Below are 19,254 nucleotides of genomic sequence, written 5' to 3'. Positions count from 1 at the left end.
TGCCTCACAGACAGGGTGAGCCACTAGACAGCCCCAGTGCCTTTCTGAGTGAACTGTGTAGAGAAGGGGAAGAACTGGAGGAAGAACAGAGCTGCTCAACTTTAATTTCCGAGTCTCTTTCAGGCCAGCATGGCACTATGCAGCCGACCTTTGACTGGACTCTCTGGCTTCCATCTTTTTTTTTTCTTTTTTTGGTTTGTTTTTCGAGACAGGGTTTCTCTGTGGCTTTGGAGCCTGTCCTGGAACTAGCTCTGTAGACCAGGCTGGTCTCGAACTCCCAGAGATCTGCCTGCCTCTGCCTCCCGAGTGCTGGGATTAAAGGTGTGCGCCACCATCGCCCGGCTTCTGGCTTCCATTTTACAGGTGTGAGGATTATTGGTGTTTGCCACCAGATTCAACCTTAATTAAAAAAATTTCTTTTAGATAAATTTTGTGTGTGGAGTTCCAGGCACCAAGCTCAGGCTGTCATGCTCGGCGTTAGGCACCTTGCTCACTGAGCTGTCTCGCTGGCCTTTATTTAACTGACTCTGCATTGAGTGCGCATGAGCTACCACACAGAAGCGGAGGTCTGGAGCTGTCCCTACCTCCTTCCACTCTGTGGGTTCCTGGAAATGTAAACACATCTTCAGAAGGCAGAGGGTAGCAATTGGGATAGGAATTTTCACACAGGCGGGAACAGCCTTTGTGAACTGGGGCCACAGGATCCCGCACAGCAGGATGCTACAGAAAAGGCTATTTAACCACGGTAGGCTTTGCCTGATGTAAACCACTACAGGCCCAGCTCAGAAACAATCGTCAAATGACAACAGTAAAGGTTTGATCTCACTGATGGTTGTGAAATGGGCCTGGTGGGAGAGACAGGAAAGGCATGGGCTTTTTGAGGGGTGTCAGGGCAGAGAGTGGACACTGGGCACCCCTCCTACCTACTTAGGCAGTGTTCTGTTCTGAGCCTGCAGGTTCTAAGCTCAGGGGCCGGGAGATCCACAGGGCTAGTGTGAAGGCTTCAGACAATCACATCTTTGCTGACCTCTAGCCCTGGTTTGTTCTGTCAACTTGACATCCTAGAATTAATCTGGAAGAAGAATTTCAATTGAGGAAATTCCCAGATCAGATGAAACTGTGGCAAGTCTGTGGACCACCTTGTTAACTGATGCGGCCTCCCTAGATAGGGGTCCTGAACCTGAGATTAGTCAGCTAACAGTACCCTCCATGGACCCTACCTCCTTGGTTAGAGGAAATGGCTGTGTGGATTGGCAATACAGGCCTGTTTGCAAGCTCCCGCGCCTCATTACAGCAACAGAAGGACACCAGAACATCTCTCCAGCCTGAGGCAGGGGGCTGGGTGCCACCTTCCATGCATGCCCGCCCACACCATTTCCTGTTGGTCTTCAGACATGCGGATCAGCAGCAGGATGCAGCTACTAGCTCACTCCTGCAGGAGAGTCAGGGCTCCAGGAACTCTCTGGACCAACCCCCTACACAGCACCTGCACCCCGGGGCGGGTGCCTTTCTTCCAGGGAGCTGTTCCCACAAACAAACACAAACAACAGAGCCTGGTTGGTTCAAGTCAAAAGTTGGTATGGTTTTAAGTTGTTTTGCCTTTGTAAAGAAAAATAATGTTGTGTTTTATGTATAAATCAAAACGTAAGTCAAAGCCCCTTGTGGGTGCGCAGTGTGCCAGGCTGGCCTGCTGCGCTGGTGTGAGGGGCCAGTTTCTCCCTGGGCACTTCCCCAGGGCTGGAGACAAAAATGCTGGGGAACAATTTGGTTTCATTAGGCAGGAAAAAAATTTTTCAACTTGATGTACCCACTGTATAAATGGAGACCAAGAAGCGCCACTCCCAAGCTGGAACCTTTGGTGGCAGCTGGACTCATGGAGTCCTGACACTGTCCTGACCGCCCACAGGCTGGGCTGTCAGGAGTGTGGAGGTCAGGCCAGGCCTCCTTCCCTACGGTAAAAAAAGAAAAGAGTACTAAAGCACCCAAAGCTTAGGAAATGACCTCCCTTGGCCGGGAGCTGGAGGCCAGCACATGCCTCACCTGGCAAAAAAATGTGTACAAAAATAAAGTTAAATTTTATCCCTGAATGACAGTGAAGACCCTTCCCTGCCCCATGCCCCTCCCCCACAACAAATCCCAAGCAGTGTAACACAAAGACACACAAAAACACACTCACACCCACATACACACGTGCCTGAGGCCAAAGCCTGGGATGGGGGATGGGACTGACCCCACAGGCACGTGGCCCCATGGTATCGAAAGGGCCAGTGTCAGGCCTAAGTCCCTCTTCCTTCCTCATGGGACAGATGTGCACCCAACCTGCAGTGCCCTTAGCAGGGCCGTGGTTGGGCATGAAGGGGACCCAGGTGGGGCAGATGAAGGAAGGAACAGAAGGGCCTGAGGACCAAAGGAGAAAGGGGTTTGGGTGCAGAGAGGGAGGGGTCCAGTCTTGTCTAACTGTGCAGCTCATGCGGAACTGGCGGCCAGGCAGGGGGGCTCTGGTGCTCTCAGGGCAATGGAGCTGCCTGCTCAGCCACCAGAACTCACCAAACAGGTGAGTGGGGCAGGACTCAGGAGGAGAGGGAACACAGGTACTTCTTGTGAGTCCCAGGCTCCCACCTGCTCAGCCCTGCCTGGAGCCAACAGTCAGGGGCAAGATGGGCTGCCAGGTGCCTGCTGCAGGGAGGCTTGCTCTCTGGTGTGGGGCCTTCTTCATCTGGGTTTCTGGCGGGGCACTGAGGCAGATCTCTGGTGTCTTGGAGTACAGAGATGTGACCGGGTGGCAGCAGCAGGGCAGAGGCAGCTGGCCCCTGCTGCCTCTACAGCAGCACTGGTGTCCCCGGGGCTGGGCAGCTGTCAGAAGTCCCTGCTTCAGGGTCAGAGTGTCAGCACCAAACACAGCTGATATCGGCAGTCTGTTGGGACAGCAGGTGTCCTGAGGTCAGGGACTCAACAAGGGCCCTGGTGTCAAGGCGGAGACAGAGCCCCTCAGGGAGGGATCTGAGCGGCAGTGGTGGAAGCAGCATGCGCCTGGGCAGTGCCCTCCAGAAGGGCAGTCACGGTGGTCAGCGCAGGTTCTGGTACAGGTAGGCTGAGGTGAAGGCTGCATTGACGGCCAAGCTCACAGCCAGGAGGCCCCGGACCAGAGAGGGGCCAACACGAGCTGTAAGCAGGACACAGGTTAGAAGCAGTGTGGCAGGCACCCCAATCCTCATGTAGGGCGCTCAGACCTACCCCAGCTGGCCAGGCCCCATCTAATCTGCCCTCCAACAAAGTCCTCCCTGGATATAGGACCTGGGGCCCTTCCCAGGGTACTGGTTGGCCCTACATCTCTGAAGGCTTATCTTTCCAGAACCTGTGTAACCACATGGACCCTAGGTGAGGCTACACCCAGGTAACAAGGGGGCAACCAAGATACCCAGAGATACCCATGTCACAAAGGAAGAAATGGGGTCTTGTGGAGGGCTACCCTGCTCAAGTCTCAGATTAAAAAGTAGACTCAGAGCTGGGAATGATGGCGCTTGTCTACCATCCCAGCACTGAGGAGACAGAGGCAGCGGATAAGGAGATCAAAGGCTTCTCAGATTAGTGAGTTCAAAGCCAGCCTGGTTTACAGGAGACCTTGCTTAAAAGCAACACAGCAGGGCGGTGGTGAAGTACACCTTTAATCCCAGAGGCAGGTGCAGGGGGATCTCAGTGAGTTCAAGGCCAGCCTGATCATCTACAAAGGGAGTTCTAGACAGCCAAGGCTGTTTTGAGAAACCCTGTCTCAAAAAAAAAAAAAAAAAAAAAAGCAGCAAAAACCCAACAATAACCAAAAGTAGAATGAGGTCATCATGGCCTCAAAGTCACCAGCACAGACGCCCGATCTGACTCTGGGGCAGCAGTGCCCCCAGTCAGGAAACCTCGCTTGCTGACTTGTCCCTTCCACTAGTGTCCTGTCTCCCTTATGTGGAGGAGCTCACCAGGATCCATGGATGGTTTCACACTGCGCCCATCAGTAAGCCAGTAAGCAAGGAGCCAAGTCACCCAGGAGGCTGGGGGCACTCTGGCCCACACCTGCTATCATGCCGAGACTCCAGAGAAGTACATCCTGGATGTCTTCAGTGTCGACTCTGAGCACAGGAGCCCTGCGCTACCCATGGCTACTGAACGTCTGACGTGCGGCTAGTGCAGCCGAGGAGATGAACTAGTGGAGTTACCACAAGTGTGGCGTTCTAGGAGGTTCTTTGTCACAGATACTGTAATCTCCAGAGAGGGGGCTTGGGGTTGGTTCTCCCACCCCGGGGTCACAGACCTTTCCAGAGAGCAGTCTCCTCGGAGCACCCTTTGGTGGTGGTGTCTACCACACAAGTGGAGGACTGGGACGAGTCCTCCTCTTTCTTGATGGAGCGGCTGCTGCAGGCGCTGTCTCTAGCCACCATCGATCGCATGTCTGCAGAAGAAAGAGCGATATGCCGCTATGCTCACAGCTCAACCCCAGGACATCCCCAGAGCTCTGCTTCAGTCCACGACAAGGTCCTCACAAGTCCCAACTGCTCCTCCTTGGAGCAGCAGAGGGCCAGGGCCTTGTCTGGACCGTGTGCTGAGGTCAGGGCAGCACAAGTGCCCACTGGCACCAACCAGTAAGTCCCACAAGGCAGTGAGGATGAGGCTGAGGACAGAGCGGCTCCGGACTGCCTGTCCATCCCCTCCTCTCAGCCCTTTTAGCCCAGGTGCTCAAATCTACCCACATTTACAGACCCAAGAAAGCCACATGGCCCACATTAAAGTCTATTTTTTTTTTAATTTCTTTTATTTAAATGTACCTGGAGGGACAGCCGTGGGTGCTGGGCACCGAACTCTTGTATTTTCTGTTGTCAGCCCAGCCTTTAGGGCTGAACCATCCCTCCAGGTCAAAGTCTACACTTTTATTTTCCAGACAGGGATTTTCTCTGTGTAGCTCTGGAGCCTGTCCCGGAACTGTAGACCAGGTTGGCCTCAAATGCACGGAGATCCGCCTGCCTCTGCCTCCTGAGTGCAGGGATTAAAGGCATGTGCCACCACCGCCTGGCTCAAAGTCTAAATTTTAAGGGAGTCCAACTAACTTTTAAAAATGTTTGGTAGAAAATGAAAGCACCCATGACAGGTTGAGAGTGCACAACAGGCTTTCTGAGGTCCCAGTAGATGACAGCCAAACCCTGAGAGTCACAAGAAGAAAGGGCAAAAGCACCCATCAGAGAGGGTTCGAGATCACCAGAGCCATTCTGGGCAGTCACTACAGATGCCCCACCCAAGCACCAGGTGACCTCTGGGATCAGCCAAGAGCTCCCATGGCAACACCTGCTGCACGCTTCAGACCCACATACCCATAGTATGCTTTGTGTCCCATATGCGATTCCTCTGGGGGAGCTGGGGAGGCTCAATGAAGAGGCTGCCGTTGGGCGGTGAATGCTCTTCCGAGCTGCTGGGAGTACTGGGCCCTTCCCCAGGGGTTGGGAAGAGCAGCAGTTTCTGCCCTTTCAGGTTGAGCCGGGCAGGGCTGATGAGGGGCCTGCGGTGGCGCAGGGAGCCAGAGCTGGAGGCCATGGAGCTGGCCACAGAAGGCGCTGGAGAAGGGAGAGGGGAAGAGGGGAAGCTGCCCGACAGCAGAGAGAAGTAATCTGCAGAGAGGGAGGAAGATGAATCAGGGACACAGCAGCACAGGACGTGTGCCACGTGCTACTCGGACCCGAAGCTTCCCTTGGCTCATGAAGGAAAGATAAGGTGTGGGCTGGGGACGGGGGAAACTCTACAGGAACCTAAGGGAGGAAGGGCTGGAGCCATACCAGGAAGTGAGCAGGGGGCACGGGTAGGGTAGGAATGGCCCAGAGTATGTGTCTAGACCTCCCTGGGCTGAGAGTTGGGCCCTAGCAGCAGCGGGCTCATCTGGTCTCAGGTCAGATGGCCTAGCCTGATAGGGCTACACCTGGCTTATCTGTGAACACAGCATGATACTGTCTGACCCCCAACCTACTTCACATCAGAGAAAACCTAGACACGTCCATGTCTCTTGCCCAGGGTTGGGGTAACCTGCCTCAGGGGCACTTGTTAACAGCTTTCCAGGCCCTTCTGCCAGTTCCCCTTCTTCTTACCTGAAAGAGAAACCTCCCCAGGTGGAGACACCCGAGATGGTGGGCGGCTCCCGCTGAACAGGTATCCTGAGTCTAGGCAGAAAGAGAAGTGCATCACTGACCTGAGGGTGACGGCCACCGCCCTCTGTCCCCACATCCCTGCCACACAGCGCTAGGTGCTTTCATGAAAAGAACAACTGCCATCCAGGGCATGTGGGGCAGTCCCACTCTGCCAAAGAAGAGACCGAAGCCTCCAATGGTCAGGGGTAGGCAGTGGCTACGGTCTCTGCCTCTTCATCGCTTGCCCTTCTTTCCACACATGCCGTGTTTAAAAAAAATCAATCTCCACTTTTAAAGTTTAAGTACATGAGTGATTACTTATATGCACTATAGTTTAAGTACATGAGTGTTTACTTGCATGTACTATAGTTTAAGTACACGAGTGTTTACTCGTATGCACTATAGTTTAAGTACACGAGTGTTTGTTTACTCGTATGCACGTGCACTATGTGAACCCAATTCTGGCTAGGTAAACGGGCATAGGGAAATTGCTTCCTGCACAAGGAAGTCCTGCCTTTCACCTTGGTGCTGGGTATCATGAAGCTGAAGTTACAGAAGTGATAAGCTGCACGACATGGGTGCTGGGAACAGAACTAGGGTCCTCTACAAGAACAACATGCACCCTTAACCCTTGAGCCATTGCTCCTTTTTTCTTATTTATTTACTTACTTAGAGACAAGAACCTGATATGTAGCCTGGACTGGCTTTGAACTCTGGGGTTCCTCAGCCTTGCAAATGCTGAGATGACAGGCAGGCACAACCAGGTTCAGTTGGGTCTATTTTTTTTAAAGAAATAAGACCTGCATTCGGAGAGGGCTAGGGGCTCCCTAGCTCCCAACTTCTGGCAAGGGTTCTAGAAAACGCTCCCAGTTTCAGGTTTCCCATCAGGACCCTGCACCACAGCTGTCACTTACACAGCCCAGAGAGGCCTGCCAGCACCTCCAGCTGTGGCCGCCTGCGCCTGTGCTCTCACAGGCTCCAATGAGTAAGTGAGAGAGGCTGGCACTACGCTTAGAGGAACCTGGCTCACAGGATTACCTAAGCCTCCACGGACGGTAAGGACATCTCCATCTCTACCTACCCCTACCTCAAGGCCTGGCACTGCCCCTGCTTAGCTCAGATGCTGTCTCCTCAAGTGTCCAGTATCTCTAGCAGGGAAAACACTGAGCGTGCACACAGCAGGTGAGAAGCAGCCTGCATTAAGGGGTCTGGCTGCCAGGCTCACACAGCTCTAAAAGGCAGGAGGACCTTGAACAAGTTACCAAAGACTGGGGGGCTTCTGATGATGTTGTTGATGGTCCTAAGAGGGAGCCTGGCTACAAGACCAAGTACAGTGCCTATTTATAGCTTAGTAAAGAAGAAGGGTGAACCAAGATGCACCCACATTACTCCTTGAAGCTCATTCGACACTTGAGATTGGGGCAAACTCTCAGGTAGGTTCTCAAAGGCAAATGAGAACCGTCACTAATACACCTGGATTAAGCATGTTTAAAACTGGGTATGGGGTTGGCGAGATGGCTCAGTGGGTAGAAGTCGTAAGGACAGGCTTGACGACTTGAGTTCGATTCTCAGATCCCACTGGTGGCAGGAGAGGTGCCCCTCACATGTCCCTCCAGACAGGGCCAGGGCTTGGTCTCTTCAGGCTCCACAAGACAAGCAACCAACAAATGCAACTGACAGAGACAGAATTCTTGCCTTCCAGGCACACATTCTCCAGATAGAAAGGCAGAAAATGATAAAACTCAGTGAGCACTCATTTACTGAGACACAAGGGATGCTTGTCACTCTTCGGAGCACTTTTTTTTTTTGGGGGGGGTGGGCAATGACAGGGTCTCACATAGCCCAGGCTGGCTAGTAGCTGAGAATGACCTTGAACTTCTGATCCTCCTAGCTCTGCCTTCAGAGTGCTGGGTTTACAGGTGTGCACTATCACACTGACTTCACGCTGGCTTTACGTAGTATTGGGGATTGAACCTGGGACCTTGTGAATGCTAGCCAAGTACCCTACCCACGTAGCTGTATCTCTAGTCCCCTTTTGAGCCCTTGAAATATATCACTTCAAATAACACAATTGCTCATGAGGAATCCTTCTACAGGCCCAGGCCTTAAGGAGGGAAACAATGGGATGTGATTGGTCAATGTGGGTGCTGAGTGGGCTCACCTGGGTCTGAGCCCAGCCCTGCCCATCTCCTTAGCTGGAGTTCAAACCAACTCTTTGGTATTACCCCATCTCCTCCTCACAAGATCCAGGCCTACTTGGATTCTGTCATCAAAGCTGGCAAGGTCTTACCTGTCCGGGTCAGAGAAGGTATGGTTCCCAGTGAGAGGGCCCGGCTGAGGCGGCCTGGCAGTGAGGAGGGTGAGACCCGACGAGGAGATCGGAAGAGCTGTTGCTTGGTCAGAGGCAGGAAGCCGGGTGGGGTGGGGATGAAGAGAGATGCTGGTGACGTTGTGATGCTTGGGCAGGGCACGGCCAGGCTGGGGCTGGAGGGGAAAAGGTTGGCAGAGTCTCCTGAGAAGTACCTGCAAGGGCCAGGGCCACAGAGAGGGGAGAGTAAGCCAGGAAGGTTCTGGAAATAGCCTTTGCACAATGGGGCCTGTCCCCTCCCAGGGTGTGAGGTGGGCCTGAGTCGGGGTCCCAGACGAGGCGTGCGTTAGTCGAAGCAAAAGAGCAATTGTTCACTTATTAGGAGCGGGTGGCTGGGAGACGCCAGCATGACCCACCCCACCCCACATGCCCCCTCCGGCCCCCTCAGGCTCACGGCAATCTACCTCCACTACATCTCCGCATTAAAGTGACACTGTCACCTGGCCAGCCTCATGCCAATCCCCTTTGCCCTGAAGCAAACATTCCATCTCCAGACCAGGTGCTCGGTGAGGCTCGAACCTGGGTTCTTCCGGCCACCTCCCAATGGAGCATCCAGCCGCAGAGACGCTTTGGGTGGTTCCCAACTGGGATGAGATGCTGTCACATCTCCCTGGGGCCAAGCCTCACGAAGCCAGGCCTTGGATCCCCAGAAAAGGTTCTTACACTGTGCACGCCAAACTCAATCTTAGGAAAGACCCCCAAACAACCAGCAAGCTGCCCGAAAGACAGAAGGTGACAGTGTCTCTTTAACTCGAGAACAGTACAAATCACACAACAGAACCTGATGGCCACAGGCCACCCATGTCAACCATGCTTCTGATTAAGGCACCTGATTACAGAGGGAGGGGCAGAGGCAGTTAATCCATTAGTCTGCCATCTGGAAGGATTCGGGTATCCAGCCTTACCTCGGTCCCAAGGGACAAATGAGCCCAGCAGACAATGTGCCGACGGATGGGCTGGCAGGGTCAGGCCTCATGGTGAGCAGGGGCCTAGGTCCCCATGCCGTCACGGCCGAGGGCTTGGAGTGGGGAGCTACTGCTAGCCAAGCTCCACACCACCCCTCTCCCCATTTTTCAGTTTTGTGAGAGAAATGTATGTAGCCATCTGGTGAACGCCCAATCACATGACCTTCCCAGTCTCTTGTAAAGGACCGTGATGCACCTGAACTCTAGCTCAGTGTTTGGGGAACACAGGGAAATCAGGGCACAGCAAAACTGCAGAGGGGCATTTGTGGACACACCCTAACTTTGCTCCTTTTGGGGGCTGTCAGAAGCCCTACTCCTTGCTCTAAGACTTTTGTAGGATGGGGTTAACCTCAGTGGTAAAGTATTTGTCAAGTGTGCGTGTCTGTGGGGGGAGTGTGTGTGTCTGGGTTTGATCTCCAGCACCAAAAAACAAAACAAAACAAAAAACAAAAAGGGCAGTTTCTCGTTCCATTTCAGGATTATGACTGAGTCTGTCTGGCAGGACCTCAATGAATGGCTCAGGGGGACACATTCAGGCTCTTTAGGGCCAGCAGAGGTGAGGCTGGAACCTGGGTACCACACGCTTGACTGTGGGAAGACACTGGGCCTTGCTGAGAATTTGGTGGAAGTTGTGGCAGGGTGTCAGTCTCAGAGCAGGTGCACAGGCATGGCCAAGCCCTTCCAGCAGGTGGCAGCAGGACACTACACTAGTCCTCCTGTGCCCATTCTTTGCCATAGCCAGGAGCCAAGAGTGACCCTGAAATAGACAGCCCCCAAGGGTCAGCAAGCAGTGGGGGATGCAGTACACAGAGAGTGTCCCAGTTAGAGAAGGACTATAGCCCCCTGGCCCCATATGGGCTGGCCTTTGCTAGCATATCCTCCTTCCCTCCAGCTCTGTTCAACCCTGGGGCCATGCCGTGGTCAAGCCTGACAGTCCTGGCCACTAAGCACAGGGACGTTGCGGGTCTTGAAGCCTCTTTCAACACCAGCATTGTGAGAGAGGGCTTCGGAGGTCTGTTCCCTCTGGCTGTGACACAAGGTAGCATCATCAGATGAGTGGATCCCAAAGGTGGGAGCCTGGCAAGGGCTCACTCTGCTCTGCCCTGGGCAGTCCCTGAGGCAGCATCCCCTGAAAAGGATCCAGTGCTTCTTTAGTTGAGTGGTCCCTGAATCCCTGCAAGCTCGAACCCAACTCTCTGAGTCGCATGTTTCCCGGAAGTCCTGACTGTGACCAGGGCCATAAGGCTGAGGCGGGAGCCTCAAGATTTCCTCCTCATAGCTAGCCCCATCAAGAGTGTAGCTGCCAGCTGGGTGGTGGTGGTGGTGCACGCCTTTAATCCCAGTACTCGGGAGGGAGAGGCAGGCAGATCTCTGTGAGTTCGAAGCCAGCCTGGCCTACAAGAGCTAGTTCCAGGACAGGCTCTAAAGCAACACAGAGAAACCCTGTCTCGAAAAACAAACAAAAAAAAGTAGCTGCATCAGCTTATTCACGTGGGAAAAACACTGGGCAGCAAGACAGAAACAGCTGTGCCCTCAAGCCATCCGATGTCATCACCAGCTCCCAACCTGCTCCCAAGCCCAGACTCCTGTGTAAATGCAGTGCCCCTGAAACCCATCCCTCCCACCCTGGCACAGAAGCCCTTCTGAAGAATCATGAAAGAAAAAAGGACGCGGTACCTGGTGCCAACCCGAATGAGGGCCCAGGAGGCATTTATTGAAAACACAGCATAGAAAACATGACGTCTATGGCCAGTGATGGTTACAGTGATTAGGGCGCTAGACAATTAGTCACAATCCTACTACACGACACAAGACTTGTACTGGGTGCAGAGAGATGGCACAGCAGGCAGATGGGCTAGCCAGGGGATGGAGGAGGGCGATCCTGGTCGTTTATCCCAGGGCAAGTGTTACTAGTCTGCTGGGCCAGTGTGGGGATTCCAGACCCAAAGCTGAGTACGGCTCCCTCCTTCCTTTTTCAGGGATACAATCTGTAGGTACCCGGGACGATCCCACTCTGACCAGGGACAGTCTGGGGGTCGTCCCCACTCAACAAGTCACAATCCAAGGGTGCCCACATTTCCTCAGCTTCTGCCAGCAACACCGGAATATGCTGGTATTTTCTCCAACTAACTTTAAAGGACTATTAATGTTAAAAAGTAACACAAAACTCTTTAAAATGCCAGGAATCCTTGTTCCACCATGTTTTCTACACCCACCAGCAGGCAGGAGAGACATGCTTAGCAGGGATCCTCACTGGCCAGAGCTGGCTCTGTGTACTATAAATAATTTAAATACATACACACACAAACACACACACACACACACACCCTGCTTCTATCCAAAGCCAAGAATGCAGAAATCAGCACCCTCCTGCTGGCCTCTTTCAGAGTGAGATCACAACACCACGCAGAGGACGCAGGACACGCAGACAACGGCCCACTACCTGTCCCGTCTTTTTCTGGGGCCAGTTTCTTGGGAGAGTCAGGCAGGTGTTCCCTGTTCTCTCAGGAAGCTGTGCCATAGGGCCAGCGGTAGCAGGCCTACACCTCAACTATGGCCTCATCCACACCTCTTCAGAAGGGCCTTCCACACCCTTAACTGAGAGCAAGCTGAGCCCTGAAACGCCAGAAACAAGACCCGTCTTCTGACACTTCCAGCTCACCACACATGGAAGCGGGGTAAGACTTGGCTTGCTGCCTGATTATGGAGGGTCGAGGGGAGAATGCCTTTTAAGGACCCTCAAATAAGCTTACCACAGCGGGGCCTGGGTACCTCTGTCAAGCTCCCAATGGGGCTCTAAGAAGCTTCCTCACAAAGACCCAGCAGCTGATGGCCACGTTTGACGTGACACTCATTCATGTGTAATCTGCCTGCGCTCTGGTGCAGAGGGGGACGGAGCCTGCAGCTCAGTGGGATGTACGTTAATATAAGTGATAGGACCCAGCAATGGAGGGAGTGTGCAGTCCAATGGAGCCACCAGAGGGGAGCATGTCAGAGGGGTATAGCATTGGCCTACGCTCTGGATGGCCTTAGACAATGAGTTTTTATGTGGTCACCATGTGGTCCTCAAATTCACTGAGGCCAGCACCCCAAGGCCCTACATAAGGACCCATTTCCCACTTCAGATGGTTAACCAAGGCTAAGGGACAACAGGGGTTTGGCCAGAACCACACAGCTAGCAAGGGCCTGATCCATGGTCCTTCCCCTAAGGTGGAGACTTCTGGGGGTGGCATCCTAGGAAGCTGTGCCTGAAAGAAGGGTGAGGCTGAGACATGGGCCCTGCAGCTGCCCCTAAAGAAATTGAGGGCCGAAGCCTTGGCACCCTCCAAAATTTATTCCAAGGAAGCCACTGATGCTAGAGATGGACAAGATGGCAATGACTTGGTGTCACCAACAGTCCTGTTTGTGCAGAGCAGCTACTGATCTGGGATAACCCGTCCTCCTCCTGTCTGGTGGGCTACAGGTGCCTGCTGACCACAATGATGTACTCCACTCCCAGGGAATGACCCCGAGGGACCGTTAGGTCTCAGGAAGGTCTTGAAACAAGGAGCTGGGAATAGATTCCAGGAGGGGCAGCTCTGCTCTGGTCCTGGCTCACCCTGTTGAGGCCACAGCCTCGCCGACCTGCCAGGGTATAGCAAATGACAAGGATACAGCAGGCAGTCTCCCCAGGAAGAGTGGGGACAAGACGGGGGTGCCTGGAGCTAGCAGGAAGCCATGGGTCAGAAGCAGATCACCTGTGAGCTGCCATGTTTGGATCACCAGGGCTATGAAAAGGTCTTAGGCCAGAGAAGGGTGGCAGTTGTGAGCACCTACAGGCGCCTGGGAGCACCCAGACTGGGGTGTGGGGGCTTGGAAGTGCTGGGAAGTAAAGGGGGAAACGGAGGGGTAAGCATGAACTCAAGGCTCTGCTAAAGGTGTGGGAGTGGGGTGGGTAACAAAAGACAGGGGTTGCCTGCTTCAGAGAGCGGGGCCAAAGTCCATCACCTGTCCTCCTCCCCACCCCCCGCAGTCACTGCTGCTTCTCTGACCTTCGGGGCCGGAACCTCCGTGGGCCCGTAGCTTTCCTTGTAGCCACAGCTGCAGTGAAGCCCACCAGGCAGCACAGGGACGTGGTGCTAAGCTTGAGTGTGTCGAGCCAGCTTGGTGAAGCAGCCTGTAGATACTGTTCTGCCAGGTGCAGTCCCAGCAGCAGGGCCCAGAGACAGGTAGAGAAGGCATCGATCCGTCGGAGCCTGCTGGAGAAAGCAAGGTGAGTGTGTGCCAGGCAGACACTACCAAACCCTGAGCCCCACCATTTCCTGCCCCCACACCCCATCCACACTGGGCCCAGCTCAGAGACGAGGACAGAGAGGTCAGTGGAGGGTCTGAGTTCATTCTATGACTCAAGGCTGCCCGCACTAAGCAAGCCGGGGCTCCTACACCCATGACCTAGCCTGGGAACCAGGGGCAGGTGGCTTCTACTACTCTGACTTAGAGACTGAGGAGGCCGAGGCAGTGGAGGACTGGCTCAGTGTCGCCATCGCCTGTGGTCCTATGCTGTCCTCCTGGTCCCGGAGAAACTAGATAGCTTTGTCTAGCTGCATGGAGTTCAGTCCAGAGCAGGGGGCCAGAAAGACCCTAGGTAGCATTGCAGACCTCTGCCCACCCATGGCTAAGGCCCCACAACACACCTGATACGGCCAGCCAGCAGCATGGCCAGCAGGCAGGTGAGCAGGCCCACTGCCACAATGCTGGTCTGGTGGCTCTGCCCAAAGGCCCAGGCTTCACGTAGCTTTTCTGTAGTGTGCTCTGGCAACATGCCCAGCAGCTGCTGCCAGCCCTCGGCCTGAGCAGTAGTGTTGTCGGATGCAGCAGAGCTGTTGCCCCCAGGAGGCAGGGCCAGGGGCAGGGCGGCTCCTGGGGTGAAGGGTTCGCTGGGGCCATACAATGTAATGGATAACAAGAAGGCACAGGCCAGGAAGGCCAGGGCACGGAGCAGGATGACCTGGAAGGGTGCCTTCATTGCCGAGGAACTGAAGCTCTGAGGGAGGGAGAGACGGGTCAGTGAGAAGCAAGAGAGCCAGCAATAGCCACCCCTGTGCCCACGATGTGGGGATGCTGTTCATAGGCCCCACTCCAGATCTAGGCTACTGCCTCACTGGGATGGTCTCCAGGGAGGGCTCTGCTCCTTCTCCTTTAGAGGAATCCTTGGTGACTTCTCTTTCAAATTTTTCAATCATTGTCGAGTTTTTATCAAACATTCCTATCACACCCAGCTAAGGTGTGCGACAGCCACATCACGATCCTAATCACTCTTCTTTTTTTTCTTAAAGTAATTTTGTTTGTTTTCCAAGACAGGGTTTCTCTGTAGCTTTGGAGCCTGTCCTGGCACTCGCTCTGTAGACCAGGCTGGCCTCGAACTCACAGAGATCCGCCTATCTCTGCCTCCCGAGTGCTGGGATTAAAGGTGTGCGCCACCACCACCCAGCCTTTAAAGTAATTTTTATTTTTATTTTATGTGCATTGGTGTTTTGCCTGCGTGTATATCTGTGTGAGGGTGTCGGGTCCCCTGGAACTGGAGTTACAGACAGTTGTGAGCAGCCATGTAGGTGCTGGGAACTGAACCCAGGTCCTCTGGAAGAGCAGTTAATGCTCTTAATGGCTGAGCGGTCTCTCTACCCCCCATTGTTAGGGAGAGCCGACGACAGCAAGGTGCCATCAGGCAACTGTTTCTCAGAAATGTGGTCTTGGCATGTTATGCTATGTCTCGGCTGCTAGGGTCAGCTCTCAGAGCATCTTCCCCCACACTCAACACCCAAATGCCCCACAGCCTCAGACCTGCCCATGGGCCTGGTCAGCCTCCCGACGTCGGAACTGGTGGCTGAGCAGCAGGGCACGCAGCTGGCGGTTCTGGTGTTTGATGTAGTACTCAACAGCTGCCTGGCATGGGCGGCACAGCTTGTACATCTGCTCCAAGTGGTGGCGGTACACCTCAATCTCCTCATCATACCGGCCCTGTAGGTAGGAGGTCTGTGTTATATGTGGGAACTGGGTTTAAACGCTGGCCCTGCCTGTGAAATGGTCATAAGAGCTCCTGGGAGTAAGGGCTAACCAGCAGAGGCTAGCAGCCTGCTAGACAGTGACATTAATGTCACTCTATAGCTCAGGACCCACTAGGTTCTGGCAGGAGGAAAACCTAGGATTAGACCCCGCCTTTCTCCTTGAGTCTGAAGGTCTAACTCACTCAGGGAGCAAGCTAGCTGCTGGCTCAGCCTGGGGAGCAAGCTAGCTGCTGGCTCAGCCTGGGGAGCAAGCTAGCTGCTGGCTCAGCCTGGGGAGCAAGCTAGCTGCTGGCTCAGCCTGGGTTTGCCAGAGCCGACCAACCACTCTCGTTCCACAGCAGCTCAGGAGAGATGCTCCATCCCTTGCTCCCTCAGAGACACAGAAGGCCCAGGCAGTGGTCAGTAGGAATGGTCATATGATCTCTTGTTGGGCCCAAGTCACCTCATGTCCTCGCTGTAAAAACATTTAACTCGCATTTACTCATTTCAGTACTGTATGTGTGTCAGCGTATGAGTGAAGGCTGAAGGGTAACTTGTGAGAGTTTTTCTCCTTCTACCATGTGCACCCTAGGAAGCAAACTGAAGACAATCACGCTTGGCAGCAAGTGTCTTCGTCCGCTGAGCCATCTTGTCAGCTCTCCCTCCTGGTTTTCTGGCTCATTCCTGACTTCTCCTCTCCCCTAGGCACCTTTGAGCCTCAGGTGGGATTTGCCTTTTTCCCTGGATGCCATGTTAGGCAGGACAGACTACTGAATGAGACCAGGATGGAGCCCCTGAAACTGCAGCCGGAGCCCAAGGCCTCTACCTCCCTCTGCTCAGGGACAAACCCTTCTGGCCTGACCGGCCTTGGTTTCCTCTACCTCCCTCTGCTCAGGGACAAACCCTTCTGGCCTGACCGGCCTTGGTTTCCTCTACCTCCCTCTGCTCAGGGACAAACCCTTCTGGCCTGACCGGCCTTGGTTTCCACAGAGTCTTCCCAGCGGTCGGTCACCAGATCACACCGAGGGCAAGCTGGGCTCCCGCTGAGAAGGAAGCCCCACACCCTGGAATGTGGGGACAGTAGGCGGTGAACAGCTATCTGGCTCTGCCTGCCCACCCCGTGCAGCTTGCATGCTCACCTCCTCACGCGGTGTGAAGGCAGCCAGCTGCTTGATCTTGGTGGTCTGGTGGTGGCTGCACCGCCGGCAGAGCAGGACCTGACTGCTCACCCACTGCTGTGCCTGTGCGGGGTCACGGGGACTGGGCACACTGCTCACCACGTGGTTCAGGTGTTCCAAGTACTGTGCGGGGATCGGCTTGTTGTAGTCTCCATTCTGGGCAAGGGAGGGGGCTCCGGTCAGTGTGGCCCACTCAGGGATGCTCCAGGACTTCAGACAACCCTACCCTGGCTGCTGCTTCTTTTTTTTTTTTAAAGACTTATTTATTTTATTATGTATATAGTGTTCTGTCTGCACGTACACCTGCACACCAGAAGAGGGCACTAGGTCTCATTACAGATGGTTGTGAGCCATGATGTGGTTGCTGGGAATTGAACTCAGGACCTCTAGAAGAACAACAATGCTCTTAACCACTGAGCCATCTCTCCAGCCCCCTACCCTGGCTTCTTTACACATTCCTTCTGATGCTGCCTCACATGGAACCATCAACATCTAGGTGCCGAGAAGCCACCCAATCTGTGCACCAGGGCAGGCTGTGGGGTGCCCCTGACCCACGTCTCCTACCTTGGCTTTATCCCTAAGAAACACTCTGAAAACTAAGCCTGCCAGTGGGCCTTTGAATAGGCTGTCTGTTTTAGCTTCAGTAAAAGCCATACTCAGACACTCACACACTATGGTAGCTGGACAGACAAAGCCGTGACAGAAAACAAACCACCCACAAAGCTGAATACTTAGTGTCTGCAGCAACTGGGCTGCAAACCTGCCTGACTTTGGACTTGAACTCCGATCCTGCCACCTGTTGGGTGACACAGGACAACTGGCCACAGCTCCCTGCACCTGCTCTTCCTCCTCAAAGGGAGACATGGTGACAGGGCCACAGTTAGACTACAGTGGCATGGTATGTGTCAGCAGCAGCCTGAGCACTGGCCCTCCACCCAGCGCCAGCCCACACCTCCTGGAAGCCGTTGTACTGTTCGCAGTGGGGGCAGTCCCAGCAGTTGCGATTCCCATAGGGCACCAGTGTATCGTGGTTGCAGAACCAGCAGTTGACCATAGTATGTGTTGGCTTCACCCTGTGGACCAAGGACAACAGAGTTGGCCTGGAAGACCTTGATGAAATGAAAGATTATCCAAGCAAAGGAAGTAGTATCCAAGGTGGAGATGGAGGCCCAGCCAGAAGAGGAAGTCATGGTGGAGGGAGGCAGGCCCCTAGATGATGCTGTGTTGCTAACTGACAGTACTTCACGAGAGGCCACTGGAGACTCTGTAGGCTCTGCAGTAGCCACCCAGGAGCCCAGGGCCACCAGCCCCCACTGTTTCAGGGTCTCAGACATTAGGGTGATGGGAGGGCACAGGGTCAGGGCTAGCTAACCAATGGACCAAAAGAGATGAAGCTTAGAACCCCTTATCCCCCATAAGGTCTGATCCTAGGGTATAGAAGCCATATTTCCGGAGAGTTCTAAGACTGAAGGGAGCCTTTTGTCCTTCCCAGGAAAAAATCCCTAGAGAGAGAGCCGAGGACGTCAAGGGGTAGGGACTGGTGACGGGCAGTGACAAGTCACAGCTGCTCAGCCAGGGGAGGAGGCCCACAGTGGGTTTTGTTGACCACACGTCTGATAACAGGTGGGGCCTGAAGGATAATCCCGGCCCAGATACTGGGGGATCTGTGCAGCATTGCAGAGGTCACACAGCAACCGCCCAGCAAATCCAGGGCCAGGAATCTAGAAACAATACCAGCAAAGGCAGCTGGTGTGGAGCCCTGTCCCCTGACCTTGTCTTGTCACTCAGAGGCCATGTCTAGCTCAGGGGCACTGCTGAGAACTGGGCAGAGTGAGCCACCCCACAGAAATGCCCAGCTCCTCAGACAGCATGACTTCCTGGCCTTAGCATCCTGAAAGAGGAGGAGCTGAGTCCCAGGTTACGGAAGCTTATGTATGTGTGTCCCCACGAGATTCTCATTTGTCAAACTCAGCATGTAAGCCATGCCCGTAAAATGGAGCAGGCACAGTGCTAGCTGCTTCCAGAAGACAGCAGCACGCAATGACAGGATGTGAGGAGCTGTGTGATGGAAAGGGCCACCTAGTCAGAAGCCCAGGGGGAGGACAGCCTTGGGAGTGGGCTCTAGTTCCTGCAGGACTGTCTATACCGCCTGGCCAGCAGCTCTACTCCCTTCCCCCTTCCATGGGCAGGTTAAGAAAGGTATCCTGTCAGCTGGGGTATGAACACCCCCCCTCACAGACAGGGCTTGCTCTTGGGAAGCCCCGAACAGTGCTCTAACCTAGTCAATACCAAGAAATGACAGGGACGCAGGATGATGAGGCTGGGGTCCCTAGCAGCCTCACACTTCCTTCTGCCTCAGTTCAGGCCTGACCCTGCCACTCAGCAGGAAGGTGTGTCTGAGAAACAGCTCAGCAGTCAAGATTGCTCACTGCTCTTGAGGACCTGAGTTTGGATCCCAGCAACTACTTCTGGTGGCTAACAACCACTTGTAACTCCAGCTTCAGGTGATCTGATGCCTCTGACCTCCATAGACCCCTGCATTTACACACACACACACACACACACACA

At 54.2% G+C, this 19,254-nt stretch overlaps 1 protein-coding gene across 3 annotated transcripts in view; it reads right to left on the bottom strand.

Annotated features, from left to right (window-relative positions):
* Positions 1-1,379: 1,379 nt before the first annotated feature.
* The window catches only part of Tmem201 (transmembrane protein 201), a 22,373-nt gene continuing 4,498 nt past the window's right edge, over positions 1,380-19,254 (bottom strand). Inside the window, exons 2-11 of one of the 3 annotated variants that reach the window (XM_026782058.1) lie at positions 17,639-17,759; positions 16,648-16,842; positions 15,306-15,482; positions 14,159-14,508; positions 13,517-13,723; positions 8,443-8,675; positions 6,114-6,185; positions 5,349-5,642; positions 4,298-4,435; positions 1,380-3,163 (exon numbers count right to left, since the gene is read on the bottom strand). In XM_026782058.1, coding sequence (XP_026637859.1) covers positions 3,066-3,163; positions 4,298-4,435; positions 5,349-5,642; positions 6,114-6,185; positions 8,443-8,675; positions 13,517-13,723; positions 14,159-14,508; positions 15,306-15,482; positions 16,648-16,842; positions 17,639-17,740 — 1,866 coding nt within the window. In that variant the 5' untranslated portion in view covers positions 17,741-17,759 and the 3' untranslated portion in view covers positions 1,380-3,065. The remainder of the gene's footprint in view (positions 3,164-4,297; positions 4,436-5,348; positions 5,643-6,113; positions 6,186-8,442; positions 8,676-13,516; positions 13,724-14,158; positions 14,509-15,305; positions 15,483-16,647; positions 16,843-17,638; positions 17,760-19,254) is intronic. The other 2 variants (XM_026782057.1, XM_005353685.3) reach the window with 2 other exon arrangements.

Source organism: Microtus ochrogaster, chromosome 10 (genome assembly GCF_000317375.1).
Source record: "Microtus ochrogaster isolate Prairie Vole_2 chromosome 10, MicOch1.0, whole genome shotgun sequence".
NCBI lineage: Eukaryota > Metazoa > Chordata > Mammalia > Rodentia > Cricetidae > Microtus > Microtus ochrogaster.
Note: the sequence above shows the minus strand (reverse complement) of the source record. Positions and strands in the feature narration are given on the sequence as shown.